This window comes from Nicotiana tabacum, chromosome 11 (genome assembly GCF_000715075.1).
Source record: "Nicotiana tabacum cultivar K326 chromosome 11, ASM71507v2, whole genome shotgun sequence".
In the NCBI taxonomy this organism is placed as follows: domain Eukaryota; kingdom Viridiplantae; phylum Streptophyta; class Magnoliopsida; order Solanales; family Solanaceae; genus Nicotiana; species Nicotiana tabacum.
This window is the reverse complement of record NC_134090.1, coordinates 29,278,837-29,300,471: the sequence shown is the minus strand read 5'-3', so window position 1 is coordinate 29,300,471 and position 21,635 is coordinate 29,278,837. Positions and strand designations below refer to the sequence as shown.

At 38.3% G+C, this 21,635-nt stretch overlaps 2 protein-coding genes across 2 annotated transcripts; one reads left to right on the top strand and one right to left on the bottom strand.

Moving 5' to 3' along the window:
• The first annotated feature begins 7,872 nt into the window (after positions 1-7,872).
• LOC107783723 (protein trichome berefringence-like 7) lies at positions 7,873-11,827 on the top strand. The gene is made up of 4 exons (XM_016604738.2): positions 7,873-9,521; positions 10,261-10,419; positions 10,650-10,958; positions 11,549-11,827. The coding sequence occupies exons 1-4, from the start codon at positions 8,692-8,694 to the stop codon at positions 11,565-11,567; spliced, it is 1,317 nt and encodes a 438-aa protein (XP_016460224.1). The 5' UTR covers positions 7,873-8,691; the 3' UTR covers positions 11,568-11,827.
• Positions 11,828-12,386: 559 nt separating this feature from the next.
• Positions 12,387-21,135, bottom strand: LOC107783724 (chromatin assembly factor 1 subunit FAS2-like). Its single transcript, XM_075224953.1, has 12 exons — positions 20,894-21,135; positions 16,860-16,971; positions 15,735-15,761; positions 15,527-15,599; positions 15,028-15,131; positions 14,729-14,940; positions 14,543-14,639; positions 13,635-13,707; positions 13,424-13,512; positions 13,114-13,252; positions 12,870-12,970; positions 12,387-12,773 (listed from the first exon to the last, which is right to left on the bottom strand). The coding sequence occupies exons 1-12, from the start codon at positions 21,005-21,007 to the stop codon at positions 12,568-12,570; spliced, it is 1,347 nt and encodes a 448-aa protein (XP_075081054.1). The 5' UTR covers positions 21,008-21,135; the 3' UTR covers positions 12,387-12,567.
• Between the last annotated feature and the right edge of the window lie 500 nt (positions 21,136-21,635).

The window sequence follows — 21,635 nt, the reverse complement described above, 5'->3', positions numbered from 1 at the left end:
AGAATGTCGATAAATCACGGACCCAAGTCCGAAATGGTCAAACGCCACAAAAAAGGGAAATTAATCCGATGCGAGATAACCCTAACAATCCTAAAGGTTATCCCCAGGCGATGCAATTCTATGCCTTGCAGATCTGGGAGGAAGTAAACTCCCAAAGGGAGTGGCTGCGGGATGGAAGCAGACTCCCACAGTTTGTTCTGTAAAGAGAAAGGCAGAAAAGGGGGATAAATGGAAAACCATCCCCTTCAGACAGGTCACCCCCAGAAAGCAACTTTGTCCCCCAACCAGTGGTGGGGGCACAGAGCAAGAAAAGAAAACCGGAAAATTAACACTAGGATTAAAACTAACTAAATACTTTTTGTCTGCTGCAGGAAAATAAAGGTTGATGATGGCAGCAGAACGCGATGCCAGAAAGGTCACCAAAACCGGGGCAGAAAATTTTCTGTCGTTGTCAAAAATTTTCTCGGAAGAACGAGGAAACAAATTCGCACACCATTCATGTTCTAGGTCGCCCACCAGTATAATGCGGGAATACATTCATGTTCTAGGTCGCCCACCAGTATAATGCGGGAATACATTCATGTTCTAGGTCGCCCACCAGTATAATGCGGGAATACATTCATGTTCTAGGTCGCCCACCAGTATAATGCGGGAATACATTCATGTTCTAGGTCGCCCACCAGTATAATGCGGGAATACATTCATGTTCTAGGTCGCCCACCAGTATAATGCGGGAATACATTCATGTTCTAGGTCGCCCACCAGTATAATGCGGGAATACATTCATGTTCTAGGTCGCCCACCAGTATAATGCGGGAATACATTCATGTTCTAGGTCGCCCACCAGTATAATGCGGGAATACATTCATGTTCTAGGTCGCCCACCAGTATAATGCGGGAATACATTCATGTTCTAGGTCGCCCACCAGTATAATGCGGGAATACATTCATGTTCTAGGTCGCCCACCAGTATAATGCGGGAATACATTCATGTTCTAGGTCGCCCACCAGTATAATGCGGGCATACATTTCATATCTTCACACTCAGGCGCCCACCTGTATAACAAGAGGAATACTTTTAGTCCTATACTGCAGATTTTGAAATCAGTAACCCCACCGGAAAGTAGAAGGTTACAACAGGAATCCCCAGCAGGAAACAATAAAAATCCCCAGCACCGGGAAGCAGAAGGTTGCAAACTCAGGCGCATGAGTCAAAATGAAGAAAGACGCATCCTGGAAGAAACGGCTGGTGAACATTAAATCATGCCCAGCATAGCAAATCTGATGAAGAGAGCCGTACCACCAGGGGAACCATTGAAAAGCTTAATAAAGAAAGCCGTGTCCCCAGCGGACCAAGCAAAATGATGAAAACTGGTACTCAGAAAAGCGAAGGGCCAGTATCATCCCTCAAGTTCACAAAATAAAAGCATCAGAGGAAAACGCAAGCCGACAAGAAAGCAAGGCGACAAGAACAAGTTGAGGATAGATGAGATCTTATGACCCATAGTCTAGCCTAGCTTCTTGTTTTTCCTTTTCAGCACAATATAACAAAGGTGATCGGTAAGCAATAACGGCATACAGCAGCATGTAGCAGCACACAACAACAGCAGACATGACAGTCACACGGTAGTCCCAGCTACCAAAACTTCCCGAACTACATTGACCTGATTCCTGTTCAGCCCAGGATATGTAGGAAACCCCTGAAGCAAAGGTTCGGTCAAATCTTTTTCAAAAAATACTTCACACGGAGTACTCGGACGAGCAAAAATCGCCCGCTTTGTCTTTGCGCGAAAACCCTTCGTGTCTTCGGGCAAAGAGGGGCAGCTGTAAGCACGTGATTTTTGCTTCACGGACAATCACTCCAAAAGAAATCAAAAAATAATGATAAATGGCTTCGCTGTACAATTTTTCGATTTTACGTGACATGTGCTGGTAGTCATTTGTGGTTCTGTCCATTTTTCATTTAATCTTACCGAACAAAATACAAAATATGTATGTCATGTGTAATTGAACCGTAATTCGGTCATTAAAAGAAAATTAAAAGAAAATTCACAAAAAATATATTCTAGAGTGTGATTTAACCTATTTAAATATTTTAATATGTGTGTGATAATGGTGTTAAGTGTTAAATTAATGGTTGTTTTAATTTCATTTTTTATTTTATTTATTTAATTGTGTTTTAAAATTAGAAAGAAAAAAAAAGTGCAAATTGTTAAGACATCGGATTTGGGCCTATTTTCATTTTTAAAATTGAGGCCCAAAAGCAACCCAAGTCAGCCAGCCCAAACAACCCGTCCCCAGGCCATCAAAACGACGTAGTTCAACACCAAGACTACGTCGTTTCAGGGACGGTTCATCTCAGCCGTTCCAACCAGTCCAATCCAACGGCCAGGATCACACCCCAGATCCGTTTAACATAACCCGGTCCATCCCCCCTACCCGGTCTCACCCACCATCACCCTCAAACGACGTCGTCCCCCTTTAATGAATAGATCCTGGCCCTTGATCTCACATGATCCGACGGCCAGGATCTAAACCCCTAGATCATATTATAAGCCTCCCATCACACCCCACGCCCCCTATCCTAGCACCCCTTCAGTCGTCTTCTTCACCAGACCCCGAACCCCATGAAACCCTAACGCCACCCCCTTTTCCCTCACCATTAAACCCGGCAGCAAGGACACTGGTGACCACCCCCTTAACACCCCTGATGCACCTCAACCCCCTGAATCCAAATCCACCAACAGCTTGGCTCGAATCCTCCCCCACCTTCTCGAATCTTCATTTGAAGATTCGAGACAAAATTCGATCTACACCAAACCACCCCAGATTCACACTAGACAATCCCCTGACTACCCTCGTGACCAAACCAAGCTTGGTTTGGTCCGAATCTACCCACAAATCCTAAAAAACCAAATCTGAAGATTCGAACCCTAGAACACAAAGAACCTTGGAATCCGACCGGCTTCATAGGGGGTTTGGGGTCTAATAGACTTTAATCAAGGTGTTCTCGGTTGAGAACACCCCGATTAAAGTTTGTTCGGCCTCAAATGGTCAAATCTAATTCAGACCTGGGTCGGCTTTTGTTAAACATTTTCAGTAAGTTTTCCTTTTTCTTTTTAGTTTTGTTCGAATATTGATTGAGTTTGTTAGCATGTTTTAATGTGATTATTTGGTATTTCTGGTCTTTTCATTCCAATTTCTTCCATCTTGGTAAGGCTTTTTATTTGGTCGATTGTCTTCTGTGTATGTTTGAATACGTTCTGTAATATACATGCTCGATTAGATTAGTCGTCGCATAGATAACTCATATAGCCTCCCAGTGTCGTGCAAAGTTGTCTGAAGCCCTTTGGGACCATGTTCGTGCTGTTTATTTAATCGACTGATTAGTCCTTGTTATAATTAGTATAGTCGACTGATAAACGTCGTCGATTAGTTTCCTATGACTTAATGTTCAAATATTCTAATTCATACAACTTCACATGAGTGAACGAACCTGTTGTTGTTAATTGATTGCTTGACATTGTATGAAAGTAGTTTGTAACTGCATTATAAACAACTAAAAGATTCAGGCTAGGGCAGCTGGAAATTGAACTTTCAGAAGTTCAAATTTCCTGCTATAGAAGCAGGGCAAGACAGTGATAACCAGGGGTTAACAAGGGTAATTTGGGTGTAAAAAAGAACAAAAATGATTAGTTTAAATGAGCTGACAAATAGGGTACTGGATTAGGATTAAACTAATGTAATAGTGGGGAACCAAACTGGGTAGCATGGGGCTGATTGAATAAAAAAGGGCTGCCCATGCTTTTGGGCAGAAAATACAGGCTAGAGGCCTGTCGAATGGATGGGCATGGTGGATACTTTTGATTAGTTTTTAAAGAAGTTATGGGCAGGAAAGAGGAGAAGGGTTCGAGGCAGCTTAGTGCTTGCCATTTCTGCTTATAAATAAGTTGTTTCAGAACATAAAAAGGGGGGACATTTTTTAGTCTTGAGAGAGGTTTTAAGTTGGAAAAACTAAAAGAAAGAAACATAAAAGAAAATTTCAGAATATTGTAACCAAACACTGACCGAAACTGCATATTTAAGTTAGTCAAGCTGTCTTTGCCAATTGTTGTTCGTTGTTTGCCGAGCTATTTATGATCATTGGATTGATGTTGCTATTGCATTGAACATTCTGGTTTTCTCGGTTGTTCTACTACTCTGTTTTTCTGGGATTGTTTGCTTGGTGCTCGACCACTTGTGAGCTTCATCTTTGTGGCTGGTTGTTGTTGTTGTTTGGTTGCCTGCTGCTGATACTTTTCTTCTTCTCCTTCTTATTGTTCAAACATTCAGATACACATTCTAAATTCATTGATGTAATGATGAGTTTGGAGCTAAATGAGAGCATAAGAAGTATTGCAGTCCAAACATTAGCATAGTTACCATTTTTCTGCTGCTTGTAGTTTAGAATACTTGTGTGTTCAACATGTAAAGTTTGGCTTTCAAACTATGTAACGAAACAGTTTTCAGTCCTATTGAGTTTGGTCTGGTAATCTATTGTTGTATGTAAATCAGAAAGAAGCTAGCTGGATAGTAGTGATACTCGGCCAACAATGGTTTCACATAGGGTCTGTTAAAATGAATGCAGTGATCACATTTGTGTCACCTTAACTCATCAGTAGATAATGTGTATTTCGAAGGCATACTAGGCAATCTGGGTTACAGTAAAAATATAAAAAATCGTGCAGCTAAACACGTGGTAATACCACTTAAGTTAGATAGGGTCAGTTTCAGTTGTTTCGTTTTTAAGCGTCAAGCATGTAAGGAATAATTAACTGAATTTCATACGTATGCCCGTCAATGAATAAGGTCGAATACGTCTAATTTCTTCGCCTAAAAATAATATGCTTCGATATTATTGTGTGCCAATCTCATGTTTCAGTTTTCTTGAATAATAGAATATAGAATGAAAGCAATCCCTCTTTGTACAAACTCTGCTGCAATTTCTCGTTCGTGTCAGCCGTAAACTAACAACTAATAAGTCACGTTTTTCAGCATGTAATTAATTAAGAGTTTTTTCTTTTGTTTTTTTTTAGAGACAAACTTAATAGAAAAATGTAGTTGTTGTAGGTTTATCTTTTAAAGTAAAAATGAGATGAGCCTCGCCAAAAATACAAAAATCGCGGGGCCCTCAGTAAATATTTGTTTTAAAATGGCTTAGACTTCGAGATGGACCATTTAGTAAAATTCCACGGCCTTCCCAAAAATAATGATACGCTAGACACTTTAGGCGCGTATTTAATAATGTTATCTCCTTAAACTCGGGTGCACATTTATGTGACCCAAATCCAAATCTTAACGAAATCGAAATGTGTCCCTAATCACGGGTACATTGATTGTGACGTGGTCTGAGATGCACTTCCATGACGTTGCAAATTCTCTTTTAAAATGATGAACGAGACGAGCCTCGACAAACAAAATGCACAAGTTGCGGGGCCCTCTAAATGTATATATTAAAACACTTAGAATTCGGGATAGGCCGTTTAGCAAATTTTACGGCTTTCCCCAAAATAACAATATGCTAGTTGCCTTAGGCACGCCTTTAATAATTTATCTTCCTAAACTCGGGTGCACATTTATGTGACTCAAATCCCAATCTCAACAGAGTTGAAACGTAGCTCTAACCACGGGTACATTGATCGTAACGTGGTTCGAGGTGCGTTTTCCACGATGTTGCAGTTCTTAATAAAAATAACAGTACATGATAAAAGCGGTTAAAAGATAAAACTTCCACATAAGTTCATATTTGTATAAAATCAGATAATTAAGCTGAATATAACAGTTGAGCGACCGTGCTAGAACCACGGAACTCGGGAATGCCTAACACCTTCTCCCGGGTTAACAGAATTCCTTATCCGGATTTTTGGAACGCAAACTGTAATATGGAGTCATTCTTTTCCTTGATTCGGGATTAAAATTGGTGACTTGGGACACCCTAAATCTCCCAAGTGGCGACTCTGAAATATATAAACCAATCCCGTTTCGATTGTCCTTTAATTGGAAAACTCCCTTGTACCCTCTCGGGTACGGAAAAAGGAGGTGTGACACTCGTCTAGCCAGACCAGATGTAATAGCCTCAAACGTCGTGATCATATGTATTATTTCTGTCTGCAGTATGGATGCTTCGGTACTATTCGATCCAGAGTCTACATATTCATATGTTTCTTCTCTATTTACTCATTATCTAGATGTCTCTCGTGAGTCCTTGGGTGCTCCTATATATGTGTCCATACAAATGGGTGATTCTGTTGGTGTGGATCGAGTTTACCGGTTCTACATTGCGACTTTTTGTAGTTATGAGACCACAGCAGATCTTCTGTTCCTCGACATGACTGACTTTGAGGTCATCTTGGACATGGACTGGTTGTCTCTGTACCATCCCTTTCTTGATTTCCATGCCAAGATTGTTAACTTAGCGATGTCGGAGTTGCCTAGATTGGAGTGGAGGGGTTCATCTATCAGCACATCTAGTCGGGTTATATCTTTCTTGAAGGCTCAACATATGGTCGAGAAGGGTTGTTTGGATTATCTGGCTTATGTTCGAGATACTGCTGCAAAGACTCCCACAATTGATTCAGTGTCGGTGGTGCGGTATTCTCTGATGTGTTTCCTTCTGATCTATCAGGCATGCCACCATATCGTGATATCGATTTCAGTATTGATTTGGCGCCAAGTACCTAGTCTATCTCTATTCCAACGTACCGCATGGCTCCGAAAGAGTTGAAGGAGTTGAAGGAACAGTTTGAGGAGTTGTTAGCGAAGGAGTTCGTTAGGCCGAGTATGTCTCCTTGAGGTGCACCGATATTGCTTATGAAAAAAGAAGGATGGGAGTATTCAGATGTGCACTGATTACCGCCATTTAAACAAAGTTACCATTAAGAACAAGTACTCATTGCCGCACATTGATGATTTTTTTGACCAGTTACAAGGTGCCAGTGTGTTCTCCAAATGCACATATATTGCTTACAGAATAATATTAAAAGTTCTTGTAACAGTTGCCTCAGCGGAAAGAAGTTTTCAAAATTAAAATTGATAAAATCATATTTAAGATCAACAATTTCTCAAGAGAGGTTGAATGGATTAGCTATATTATCAGTTGAAAATGAATTGTTAGAAGAAATTGATTATAAAACAGTTATCCATAATTTTGCATCTCAAAAGGCAAGAAAAATAGACTTCAAATAAAAATATATATGAAAGCTTCTTTTCTTTTCTTTTTCTTTTTTTTTTCTGGAAAAAAAAATTAAGGTCTCCGGTTGAAGTTTGACTTTAGGCCCCCAATAGTATTGAATCGCCGGGTTGTTAAAGTAATAAAAAGATTGACTTCCACAAAGTTTCAGCTTTTAAGCACACCAGCAAATTCAATCTTTTAACTGCTATAAGGCTCTAAAAAGGAAAAAACGTTACACCCTCTTGGTTTTTCTATCAAATCAATATTACCAAAAAAGAGTATATAACAAGTGTCTTTTATATAAGAGTATATATCACACGCTTAAATAATACAAACTATACCAGGGACAAAATTGCTAAAAGAAGTAGAAGGTAAAGAAAAAGAATTACAATTCAATTATTAATCAAAGAATTCATTAACAATTAACATTTGAGATTTTACTTCACATACATTTGCTAGTGTATACGTTTTTAATTTTTTTTCTTAAACAAAATAAACGATCTAAATCTGTTTGTACACGTCCCTAATCAGATAAGAAATTCCCAAATTATAAAACAAAATAAATAATAAGGAAATAGGGGGAAAAATTGAACAATTGGGGAAAGGGGGGGGAGGGGAAAGAAAGGAAAAAAGAAAAGGCCACCCACTCCTGTGTTCTGTTCGATAGTCTGCATCCCACGTACCAAATCAGCAACTAATCTCTCTTTTCTTTATTCATTCAGGTGCTTCTTTCCTAAAATCACAAAAATATTGCAATTCCGATCTATACCAATTCAAGATTTGCATTCCACTATCAAAAAAAACCGCTGTAAGCTGTCTAGATCATTTGCCAAATCTCCTCATTTGGCAAAAATATTTTGAGGGTATATCTTTGTATATGCCTTTTGATACACAATAAACGGTCGTTTGTATGGTTTTTGATAGCATGGTTTATGTAGTATTGAAAAATTTTTAGTTTTTATTGATGGAGTGAATCAAGATAAAAGGGGTTCTACTGGTTTTTGGTAAAATGGTAGTTGGGCTAATTGTTTCTTGGATATTTGCTGATGCAGTATTTTAGGCTTTAAGGGATCAATGGTACTGAGTAAAATGTGTTTTGGAGGTGATTACATTGGTTTATGGAGTATTAAATGTGAAAGTTTGAGTTTTTATTGAAGAAGTGAATCAAGATTCAAAGGGATTCTACTTGTTTTGGTGAAATGGTAGTTGGGTAAATGGTTTCTTGGATTTGAAGGTATCAAAATGGGCTTTGAAGGTGATTACATTGGTTTATGTAGTAGTATCATATGTTAAAGTTTGTATTTTTTTTATCAAGTGAATCAAGATTCAAAGGGGTTCTACTTGTTTTGGTAAAATGGTAGTTGGGCTAATCGTTTCTTGGATATTTGCTGTTCAATTATCTTGGCCTGTGAGGGATCAATGGTACTGACTAGAATGTGTTTTGAAGGTGATTACATTGGTTATTGGAAGTAGTGGAACCAATGTCTGGGACAATAAGTACTTTCGGTAGAAGTCTCTCTCATAAACAGAGGGCATTGACAGTTAGCAGCCCTAGATTGTTCGATAAGTCCGTTAGCAGCCCTAGATTTAGTAGGAAAAGCGAGGTTTCAAGACTTTTTTGTGTACTTATAGCATTAGGATCTGCTGTTTCCTTTTTCCTGGCAATTGGAGGAGGGTATTTATATGTTTTGCCCAATCTTACAAAAGCATCTCATGAGGAGGATGTCGGCCTTAGTTTTAATGGTTCGGATAGTTTTTGTGACATATTTGATGGAAAATGGGTAGTCGATAACAGCTATCCCTTGTACAATGCCTCAGAATGCCCCTTTGTGGAGAAAGGATTCAACTGTTTGGCTAATGGTAGAACCAATGATGATTATCTTAAGTGGAGGTGGAAGCCGAGGAATTGTGAAATCCCGAGGTTTGATGTGCATAATCTGTTGGAAATTCTCCGAAATAAGAGAATTGTTTTTGTTGGAGACTCAATGAGTAGGACTCAGTGGGAGTCCTTGATATGCTTGCTAATGACCGGGGTGCAAGATAAGGGAAGTGTATATGAAGTAAATGGGAATAAGATCACAAAAGTAATTCGCTTTTTGGGAGTGAGGTTTAGTTCCTTCAATTTCACTGTTGAATTTTATCGATCAGTATTCCTTGTCCAGCACAACTGGTCTTCCAAATATGGAATAAAGAGAGTTAGATCAACCCTTAAGTTGGACAAGCTTGATGATATCAGCAACGAATGGATTAATGCAGATGTCCTCATATTCAATTCTGGACAGTGGTGGGTACCCGGGAAGCTTTTTGGAGTGTAAGTGCACTTCGCTCTTTTACTGGCACATGTTCCTTTCCTTTTACTAGTATATATCATATAATTGCGAACTATCATTGAACTAAAATATCCTTAACATATGGATGGGCCTTTCATTTATGGATTCCCCCCTTTTGATTTTCTTTTTTCTTTTCCCCCTGTTCTTTCTCTTTCTTCTCACATGTCTCGATTTTGTTTTGTCACTCCTACATTTGTAAATATATGCTTTTTTTCTTCCTAAAAAGTAGAAAGTCTCTTCTTTGTATGTGCACACGGGGCCGCAGGCAGGGTTTTCTGCAAGTGGTGTTGATATGTAAAGAAGTAAACAAAGAACATATCATAATAACGGCATCATATTAGATGAACATTATGATGTTGAACTTGTTTTGATGGTTTGTGTCCTTCAAGAAAAAAATCCATTCATTTCATAAAAAATAGGAGGTAGAAGTGTAGAACCAATAAAGATTTCCTTTACAATTCATCCTTGACTTATTCAAATATTGTTTTTAATCCAATGTGCAACAAAATTCTATGGAAAGATAGTGGTTCAATTTGATATTGCTTAAAGAGTTGATATGGAAAAAAAAAATTCAAATTGCTACCCTAGAAAACAAAAATCCAGGAACTTTCATGAGCTGGATATTGTGATTGTGATTCCTTCTTAGTTTTCATCCAGAAGTAGCTGTTTTTTTTTGTGGGTCGGTTGTTCTCACGATGTTCCTAAATCGTTCTTTTACAGGGGATGCTATTTCCAACTAAATAATACACTCAAGCTTGGAATGTCAATTCCCACAGCATTCAGAACTGCCCTTGAGACTTGGGCATCCTGGATAGATACCAAAATTAACCCTAACAGGACACGTGTTTTTTTCAGAACGTTTGAACCATCTCACTGGAGGTACTTGTTGTTGATAGCTATGCATTCTATGCAGCTGGATGCTTTTAGCTCTGCATTAATAATATCAGCAAATGTCTTTTCTTTCACCGTCAAACAAACATCGTTTGTTAGTCATAGAGCTTGCTGATTCTTCTGTTGTCCAGTTTCTCAGAGTGCATTAATATTGTTGATTTTAGATCGAACATAGTATGTCTTTGCAACTAATGAAATGCATATTGGTTTTGCATCAGCAATCTAACTCTGCGGTTGTGCAATGTGACAAATCAACCTCTTTCAGAGACTAAGGGTCAGGAGAGTAACACATTTTCAGACGCAGCACTAGAGGTGGCGCGCGGAATGAAAGTTCCAGTTACTGTGCTACGCATAACTCCCATGTCCGCGTTCAGGAAAGATTCACATGTCGGTATTTGGAGTGATAATCCATCTCTCTCTGATTGCAGCCACTGGTGTCTACCTGGAGTTCCTGATCTTTGGAACGAAATGGTCTTTTCATACCTTCATCGTAGCTATCGCCATATGCCTTTGCATCAACAAAGAGAGTAAGTTTTGTACACTTGCATATGAAAATTGGTCAATTCAATAATATTTCTCTTTTCCCACTGTGTGATGTGTTATGATAATCTAAATTCTTAGTGGACTCAAACAGCCAGTATGTACTGAGAAGTCAAGACGTCACCAAGATAGAGCAAAATAGACCCATGTTTGCTAAATCCATAAAAAGTAGTGTATAGCATCAGTTTTGCTCCAATATTTCTCATTCATTATCCACATTTTACATGACATTTTTCAAGATAGATGCTTGGGGTTCTATCTTCCTTGACACCTTGCTTATATTTTTGCAAATACACCTTTCTATAAGTTCATTCATAACTTTGTGGACGTAGTTGCCTTAGTGAAACCAAAAGTCGCCATAAGTTGACTAGTGTATTTGCAACCAAATGACCTCAGTTTCAACTCCGAATTATGTTTGCTTCTTCAACCCTGGCTGAGTTTGGCAAAGTTTTGTCGAGTTGAGACTTGAGAGCAAACTGTCTTTTCTAGATACCTGGATTGGCGCTTACGTTCTTCTTTAGCCACATTTCTTCAACATTCAACCTAGTCTTGTTTACAGGTCATTTGTTTGGTGCAGGTTCAACAGCATGGACTGATGTACGATAAACAGGAATTCATACCAGCTTATGTTTTTCTATGAAGGTCAATCAATTTTGCAATTCCAGCAAAAAAAAAAAAAACAATTTTGAACAGAAATGTATAGTTACATGGTGAGAAGAAACTCTTGTACCGGGAAATTTATTTCTTTTTCATCATTTTTTTTCGTTCACTAAATTCATTTTGTAAGAGGGAAGGAGAAAAAATGTATATCATTCCCAGAATGTTTGTCTTGTATTGTGTAATATTTGAAAATTAATATCTAGTGTTCAAAATTTATTACACTGATGAGAAGTGTTGCATATTAAGTTTGGCATCTCTTGAGTTTTATTTTGTTCATTCTATTCTTGTTGCAGCAGAAAAGAGGAAAATGTAACACTTCCCCTTCCAATCTTGTCCAGTTTGATGTGGTTCTAAGTTATTTTTGAATCGTAAGGTCTGAATTTTGTAAACTCTTAAAACGATAGTACTATTTTTTATTCTTTATTTCATTTTATTTTCCATATACTAATCATTCAGAGATAAAAGTTACGCAAATTCAACATTTAGCTTGGGAATGCTTATCCATTTGTTTCGGAAAAGCTGTACGTAATATCAAATTTCCACTCTAATAGAATAGTCTCTAACTAAATTATGTTTATGGCGCAAAGACTACTGTCATTTTTCATTCTTTGGCCATTAATATATTTTAATAGATTTGTTACACCAAAAATTAGTCAGTATCCGTAATATTTGAAACGTTCTGAGATTATTCAACTTGCTAAGTATATAATCTTCTAGCTTATAGAAGACAAACTTGTCTAATTTAACTTAAAAAATAGGTCAAAGTGACTATATTTATATAACGGGTAGTAAACAATAGGCAAATGATTCGGCTGACAATATTACTGGTGTACATATATACATGAGAAGTTGTCCAAATTTTCCCCCAACACTTCCGAGCCCCTTAAAAAAAATGGAACAAAAAGAGCAAACTAGACTTTCAGAGAACTACCAAAATTAATCAATGGCCATTGGTGTGATCCTTTTTCTGGTAGGTTTATTAGGAATTTGTGGAGTTGATATTATTGGTTCTTGTTTCAGCTCTGTTTTCTCTTCTGCTTTTCCATTATCCATATCCATGGACTTATCACTGCTAATAGTTTCCGGAACATTTTCCGCCTGTTTCTGCTCAATATTTCTATCACCTCCAGCAATTTCTTTCTCTGCAAAAAATTTCCAACAGACACAAAATCGTTAGTCAGGATGAGGAAGATAACATGGATAAAACTTTAACTATTAGTTGGAGAAACATAGCAAACCTGGGCTACATAAAGTGGATCCTAGTTCATCATTCTCAAATTCTAGCAGAGTGCAGTAACCATCTTGGGAGGACAAAGCCAGATATTTCCCAGTAGCCGACCTTGACAGAGTCAAAGAAATACATCATTGCATTGTTATTTAGGTCATAAGAAAGAACGAATTAAATAATTTCTACAATGCTGCATGGGAGAGAATGGGAGTGCTGACTGCATTTGGAAAAGAATACGGAAGCTAGGAATATACCATGCTATGTCTGTTACAGCAGCGTAATGAAGACCGGCTACGATTGCTATTGGTTGTACGCTTTCCGTGTCATAGACGTACAAAGAATTCAATGTAGCCACAGCAAAAATAAGACGATAAGGGAGCTTGAAGAATGAGGCTGCAGTCATTAAAAAGGATCGTGGTGGTATCAGAAAATAACACAGCACAATCAACTAAAAAAGGAATCCAGTAGGAGAACCTACAATTGCTTGATCCTCTCAAACTAAAAGTCATGGGGCAAAAGCGTACAGCAACAACAGGTTTGCTGGCATCCAGCAGGAGAACTTACAATTGCTTGATCCTCTCAAGCTAAAAGTCATGGGGCAAAAGCGTACTGCAACAACAGGTTTGCTGGCACCTGGGAGCATTAAAGCTGGCCTGTGAACATCCAAGGAAGTTGAGACGACTGTATCAGACTGTTGTGATCTAGCTTCTAGAGCGAATATAACGGAGTCACCCTAATGTAAATAATATAGTACCAAAGAGAGAAGAATCCTTGCCTTGAGAGATCTTTTCTGGAAAACACATAAGCAGTGTTCGATGGTTCTGAAGCAGGTGTAAACTTGTAAGAACCTGAAATAGCAGAACACGTCTATATCCTCAAATTTTCAATGCAGTGTTTTTAAAAGCGCAAAAAGAGATGAGGCCCATGTGGCTTGAAACGAAAAGTGAGAAGTAGTGTTCTCGTCCACCCCCCAAAAATGATAATCATAACGATAAAAATATACAAAAAGGGAATACAGGTAGAACACCTTTGATCTACCACACTAGCACTATCACATGAAAAAACAGATCCGAAGAAGTCCAAGTTTCTATCTCTAGAAGCTCTATCTCAAGTATAGTTCTACCTTCCATAGGCAGTAAATTGCAAGAAATGCAAATGAAGAGTCAAAAGATATGTAGCTTAAATGGGAATTACAACAGCTGTAATGTGGAGATTAAACACTACAAAAATGTCAAGACAGTCATAGAGAGCTATGGGATGATTTTAGTCTGAATATTTGGGTGTACTGTATCATATTTTGACCACAAAAGGAGGTCCCAATGCTGCATTTATTGGCTCACTCTGAAAGCGTAGAAATTTTGAAAAATTCATTAGGTGAAAAAAGAAGGAACTGTTTGGAGATATATATCAGAATATGATATTGCACAACGGTGACTGAACAGACACCAATGTCATGTCATTCTAAGGACGAAGAAGCATGTTCAAGACAAAAAGAACAGAAGAAGGCTTGATAGATCTTTTTCTTTTTGTCTCTGAGGATGGTTTTCTTTTTCTTTTTCTTTTTCTTTTTCTTTCTCTTTATTTTTTTGGAGGGGCAGTGAGAGCAGGGGAGAAGATGTAGAAAGAGATGAGATAAATTTCAGGAAACAAGTCAAAAGAATGATCAAAATGTCAAGGTTGTACCTGCAGGTACAAGCAGAAAGGAACCATCAGGGGACCAAGATAATCTTCTGAAGAAAGATGGTAGTGTCTCATCAAGAAAGAGATGATTTTTAGTAGACTGCACACATTTGCATGAGCAAAAGTTATTATGTATGTAACATTAACTTATACTGAAGAAGGCAATAAGGAATTGATATGATATTTGACCTTGGACTCATCCGGCTGTTGTGGTTCAACCTTCATAATGACATGTTGACACACAAAATTCAACTTCTCAACTCCTTTTGTTTTAGATGGTCTGTTGATATAAATCCGGCAAGATCTATCTGAACTAAGTGAGGCAGCATACTTGGACAATGGATCCCATGCCACACCCTGCACATAGTGCAAATGAGCATCCAATATCTGATGAACTGAACCTGATGAGGAAATGGCAGACTGTCAGTATAAAGATTATTTATCTTGACTTACAAAATCTTTCAGTTAGATCCTCATTTATTTCTTACCTTTGTTGACATCCCATATGATGCATGAATTATCAACAGAACCAGATATTAGAAAAGAACCATCAGTAGACCACTCCAAGTCCAATACATCCTTACGGTGAAATCTGAGAAAGGTTGTGTCATGAGTACTAGTATCAAATTAGAAATAATTTCATTAAATCAATGGATTATGCTCCTTCTGTTATTGCAACTCGAAGGCATTAGGTGAAATATCTTATCCATGAGTATTGCAGTTGACAGTTTCAAAGCACTTCCTTGCAGAAAAACTAAGCTGAAAAGTTATGACCAACATTCAGGAAGTCTGTTTAATACGGGATAATTAGAATATTATGGAATAACAAAAAATTGACTATATATCTTGACAAATGCTGAGCTGAAGCCATCTTTACAGCTTTAAAAAAAAAAAGCAAAAAAACCCAAGAGTGAATCTTTGTTCTTCTTAAGAGTGCTTAGTAATTCAGAATTCAGAAATGACAATTGGACCAAATGAAAGGCTTACGATAATGTCTTTAGGACTTTCCACGTTTTGCTGCCATCTGAAGAATGATGCTTCCAGATGATGAGCTCACCACCTACATCAGGAGTAGTTGCTCTTAAAAATACAAAGAGACTTAAATTAAAAAGTGGAAGAAAAAAAATGCAGCAGAATAGATCGTTAAATTATCTGATCTATGCTAAATGAGGGATTTATAGGGACAAGTCTATACCATCTGCACCAGAAGCCAAATGTTCTCCTGCATATTACAGAAAATGGTAATTCAGTCTTCTGGCTAACTAGATAGTACAAGTATATTATCCAACAGACTAATAAATCAGACGGAGACACGCATCAGAAGGTCAGTTATAGGAAAACTTTTGGTAACTGCAAACGTTACTAAAAATGAAGTACCCACAGTCAGCAGAAACTATAACTTTCTCATCGTTATGATCAATCCAAAGAGGAAAGAGAAGCTTGTAATATGACATTGACTTTGAAGTAAGTCAAATAAAACTCCAAAAGATTGTCACTTTAACCCTCCATCACACTGTTACATGTCGAATCAAATGCTGCAAAATACTTGCAGAAACATCTCTTTCTACTGTTTTCATTTGTAGCAAGAGCAACCTTCTCTACACAGTCCAAGGTAATTGATGATTTCGTGAACTTCATCACAACTCAGTATCCAACACATCTGACTGCAAAAGAAGTTCCACACTCTGCTCTGTATTTCCAGTTCTCAAATTAACGAGTGCTCAAATGCATATCCAGCAAAAAGATTCTGACTACAGGAATTTCTGAATCTATAGCAAAAATTCCAGAAAAATCATATAATCTAATAGGATATCTAACAACTGATAATCGAACTTTCTAATGTTAATCTTCTAAGCACCACAGAGGTCATCTGGATAAAAGCACATCTCACAGGAATTATTAGTTCAAGAAACTGGCTAACAAGCCATCAGCTTTCTGAAAGGAGGTGAAAACCTACAAGTCTATTTCAACGATAGCAATATTTGAAAGAAAAAAAGGAACTAAAAGAAGAAAGAACCAAGTTCACAGCCCAATGCAGCTTAAGTAGGATCAGCAGATAAGTATATCAAATGCCGACCCTCTAAAAAACCACTATTACATTTTGATTCCCAAAAGTATAGAGAAACACAGAGAAGAAAACCAGGTCATTCAAACACCAACCTTACACATAAATTGCATGAAACAACTTGCAGCTTCAGAGGAAATTCCAACACCCCTATAACCATGTATGTATTCTTGCCTCATAAAATTAATGTTTTAATTAATGTAAAATTAAAAAATAGCTACCACAATCTTTTACAGAGCAAATGACCAACTTTACCTGAAGGAGAGAACCGGAGCGCATTCACAGCAGAACTATGGTAAGAAAGGCTAGTCTGGTATGAAACCGAAGGTGCTTTCTTCTCATTTTCTCCAGAATCAATCACCCACATCTGTTGAAAATTTTTAACCCAATGTTGTCATATTTCATCCCACATAAAAATGGTATCAATAAAGTTAATATGGAAGTCCTTTAAATATCAGCTAATTTTGAAACTATTGGTTAATATTTTTTGATTGGTGAAACTAGTGGTTAATATGTCAACATGGTACAAGAGGTACAAGAAATGTGTCCTTAATACTCCTTGTGGTATGATTGAAGGTGCTAATTGTGCCTTTAGGAATTAAGGAACGTGGAATGCAGTATTGATTTTTGGTGCTCAACATAAGCACATTAGGGAACCAGGAGATCATAATTATGCTTCTCTAGTGGAATTCCTCGAGCAAGCTGGGAAATACAAGACGCAGAGAAAGTTATTGAATAATACGAAAGCAACAAACAGAATTAGCACTGAAATAGAGAAAATAAATTCACAGACTATGTGGGAGATAAGGCTTATGAGTTAGGATCTCTTAGCCCAGCCATTATGCTACTGATTATAAATATCAAGAAGCTATCAAACCTAGGAAAATGCTTAGAAACCAACATGTTGAGGTAAAGATATTTCACAACTAAGACCGGACAGAGGAGAAGCTAAATATAGCAATCTCTATGAGTAGTGGTGGCAAAACGGATAAAAAATAGTTATTCATCCGTATTATCCACTAAAACTGGATTGGATAATAAACTTTTAAAAAAGGATCAAATATAGATAAGATCCATATTATCTACTTAAAAATAGATAACCAATGGGTTTAACTTTAACATTTGCAAAGACGAAAATTGGAGGTTCCTCAAGTTTGGGAGAGTAGGAATTCTCCCAAAAATGATCATATTCAAGAAGCTATGGATATCCATATTATTCGCCGGTTAACCCATTTTCTATAAACATCCCAGTATAATCCCACCAGTGGGGTCTGGGGAGAGTAGTATGTACGCAGACCTTACCCCTACCCCGACGGGCAGAGAGGCTGTTTCCAGGAGACCCTCGGCTCAAGAGAGCAACAAAGAGACAATATATTAGTACTATCAATAGAGTCATAATAAATAACATAAAATACATAATATAAAATAACAGAATAACATCAATATAAGAAATATAGGAAATACGAAAAAGGATGGAGAAAAGGATGTAAGGTATACTAATATCCAACCGACACAAGCCCTACATCCGTAGCCGATCAGTAGCCTCCTAAGACTAACTCCTAAATGGCTAGTGTTACTCTAGTGCGCTGTAGTAATACTCACAGACTTCCCCCTAACCTACAACCTTAATGCTCGACCTCCACAATTCCCCGTCAAGGGCCATGTACTCAGAAATCCTAAGTCGTGCTAGGTCCTGCCTAATCACCTCCCCCAATACTTCTTAGGTCTCCCTCTACCTCTCCTCATGCCCACCACAGCCAGTCGCTCACACCTCCTCACTGGCGCATCAGTGCTCCTCCTCTAAATGTGTCTGAACCATCTGAGTCTTGCTTCCCGCATCTTGTCCTCCATGGGGGTCACGCCCACTTTATCTCGAATAACTTCATTCCTAATCTTGTCCATCCTTGTATGCCCGCACATCCACCTCAGCATCCTCATCTCTACTACTTTCATCTTCTGGATGTGTGAATTTTTAACCGGCCAGCACTCGGTCCCATACAACATAGCAGGCCTAACCACTGCTCTGTAAAACTTACCTTTTAGTAACGGTGGCACTTTCTTGTCACACAAGACTCCCGTTGCTAACCTCCACTTCATCCACCCTACCCCTATACGATGTGTGACATCCTCGTCGATCTCTCCGGTCCCCTGAATAACTGACCCAAGGTACTTGAAACTACCCCTCTTAGGGATGACTTGTGAGTCGAGCCTTACTTCCACTCCTGCTTCCGTCGGCTCGGCCCCAAATTTGCACTCGAGGTATTCCGTCTTCGTCCTGCTCAGCCTGAAACCTTTAGACTCAAGGGTATGTCTCCAAACCTCTAGCCTCTCATTGACGCCACGTCGTGTATCGTCAATTAGGACTATGTCATCAGCAAATAACATGCACCATGGCACCTCCCCTTGAATATGATGCGTTATGGCATCCATCACCAGGGCAAATAGGAAAGGGATGAACGCAGACCCTTGATGCAATCCCGTAACAACCGGAAAATGGTCGGAGTCGCCTCCTACTGTCCTAATTCGAGTCTTAGCTCCATCATACATATCTTTAATCACCCTAATGTAGTCCACCGGGACCCCTTTAACCTCTAGGCATCTCCATAGGACCTCCTTAGGAACCCTGTCGTACGCTTTCTCTAGATCAATAAACACCATGTGGAGATCCTTCTTCTTATCCCTGTATTGTTCCATCATCCTCCTAATAAGGTGGATAGCTTCTGTGGTAGATCGCCCTGGCATGAACCCGAACTGGTTATCTGAAATAGATACCGTCCTTCGCACTCTCGTTTCTACCACTCTCTCCCAGACTTTCATGGTGTGACTCAGTAATTTGATACCCCTATAGTTGTTACAGCTCTGAACATCGCCTTTGTTCTTATACAGCGGAACCATTGTACTCCACCTCCACTCTTCAGAAAATGGTTAACCCATTTTCTATCCATATTGAATATGCGTCGGGTCAGATAATTTATCCTTTTTGCATTACACGTTTTTGACCCGTTCATATCTGACCCGACCCGACCCGTTTGTTTGCCACCCCTATCTGTGAGCAATCATTTGCTGCAACAGAAAGATAGCTGGTGGCCTATTCATTCAGGAAGAGTGAAATTTTTACTCTTATAGTTGTTGGAAGTTCCACTACTGTTATATCATTTCTTTCAACTTTTGGTGGCATAAAGGTGGACAAAACTAAGATAAGCAATGATGTAGTAAGGGTAGTTTCTGTCATCCTTTTATTATTTTGTCTACATTATGCAATAAACACATTTGGTTGGACGTTTGCTTAGTTGTGATGCTTTGGTTCCTTTTACTAGTGCGGCTTCAATAAAAGGTCGTTAAGAGACGCATATCCACACTGTGCTTACTTATGGTGAAAGGGGCAGTTACAACTGGGTTCCGTTGTTCCTCCTACTATTATCTATTAAGGATTAGTTCAACAAATTAAAGAACTCTGAGTCTGGTGTAAAGGATCATAAAACTCCTTCAAGAGAAACATTATAGTTGCTTGGTTAACTGGATGAGTAACTCCGGGCCGTTAGACAATACTCGAAACTTCATAAACAAGTTGTGTAATTCGACCAATGTGGACATTCATCAAAATGATGATACTCAATAGGTAAGAAAATCAAGTGCCCCGTTTTCCACGTGATCCTGCAAAGAAGATGATTCTACAATCTGTAGCTGAAGCTCCAATCCTTGGAAATGGTGTTTATTGGATCACTTACATTTCATTTTCTTTCAATATCTTCCACCTTCAGCTGATGTTATCTCGGATACTCACAGCACTAACTTGCATTACCATGTGCCCACAGGACATGGCGTACACTGGAATGCTTAAAACAGGCAAAACTACTTTTATTACTAGTATGATAACTAGGTGTTTGGAGATTTGGATTTGTTGACTCAAATGAATGAAGGGAAATGCAATACCCTTCTCCCTAAATTTCTCTCTCTCTCTCTCTCTCTCTCTCTCTCTCTCTCTCTCTCTCTCTCTCTCTCTCTCTCCTTATTTCCTCTTCTTCTTTCTTCTAACTGCTTCTTTGCTTCTCTTTCCCCTTCTTTTGCTGAATTTCCCCTCTTTGTTCCTTTTTTTCCCACCATTTTTCACCCTCTTTGTTCCTTCATTTCCCTTTACTGTTGTTTTCGTTTCCTTTGAGTAAAGGAGAATTCCGATATTTCCGAGGAACAAACTAAGATAATTAAAAGCAAAATTCACCATGCAAGAGAAATCAAAGTGCGAAACACAATGCAGAGAGAAAATTTAGAAGTAAAATAGGAATTTTAACCTTGATATCATAGTCGGCGCCACCAGTAGCAAGAATGCCGGAGAGATGGTGAAAATCAAGGCACAAAACGGGCTTTGTGTCGTGCCAATTGATCTGAACTGTACCTCCCTTCATTCTTTTTATTCCTTCCCTGTTCTTTTTTCCACTCTTTATTCTGAATTTTTTTTCTTTTTTTGGAATTGAAGTTGCAGAAGAAGGAGGTAGGGTTTAGAAGAGCAGCTGGACGGTGAGTGATTTTGTGGGGGGAACTTTGAGATTTGGCGGGAAATTGAGGGCGCCTTAATTTCCCTTTTTTTCTTTTTCTTTTTTTTTTTAATAAGTTTTCTTTCTCTCTTATCTTTTCCTTTTCTTTTTTTCTTTCTCAAACATCACACACTTGTGTGCATAACAGCTTGTTTGGATAGTTGTTGCCGATGACAATTTGAATCTAATTATTATTTCTTTTTAAATTTGGAAACAATTTAACTTAAACTTACAATTTGAGAAGCTTTTATAACCATACAATACAAATACTCTGAGCCCCTTTTTGATTTGTTTAGGACCACAAATTTGTGCTCAATCAAACAGGTTCACATAAATTGGAACGACGGAAGGGGTAATTTTTAAAAGAAATCGTTTCGCCACTTATTTCATCTTATTATGATCTCTAATTTAGCCGTATAGAGATTTAGGACCACCAATATCTCAAAATATTAGTGTTTCCCATCTTTGGAAATATCATAAAACAAGCTTTTAGTGATAT

Bases quoted from the DNA above. Each gene is read 5' to 3' on its own strand.
- LOC107783724 (XM_075224953.1), bottom strand. From the start codon at position 21,007: ATGAAGGGAGGTACAGTTCAGATCAATTGGCACGACACAAAGCCCGTT. The intron at 16,972-20,893 runs GTTAAAATTCCT...AATTTTCAACAG, and splicing joins GCGCCGACTATGATATCAAG to ATGTGGGTGATTGATTCTGG. The intron at 13,708-14,542 runs GTACAACCTTGA...CTGCTATTTCAG, and splicing joins CTTTCTGCTTGTACCTGCAG to GTTCTTACAAGTTTACACCT.
- LOC107783723 (XM_016604738.2), top strand. From the start codon at position 8,692: ATGTCTGGGACAATAAGTACTTTCGGTAGAAGTCTCTCTCATAAACAG. The intron at 9,522-10,260 runs GTAAGTGCACTT...GTTCTTTTACAG, and splicing joins CCCGGGAAGCTTTTTGGAGT to GGGATGCTATTTCCAACTAA. The intron at 10,420-10,649 runs GTACTTGTTGTT...GTTTTGCATCAG, and splicing joins TTTGAACCATCTCACTGGAG to CAATCTAACTCTGCGGTTGT.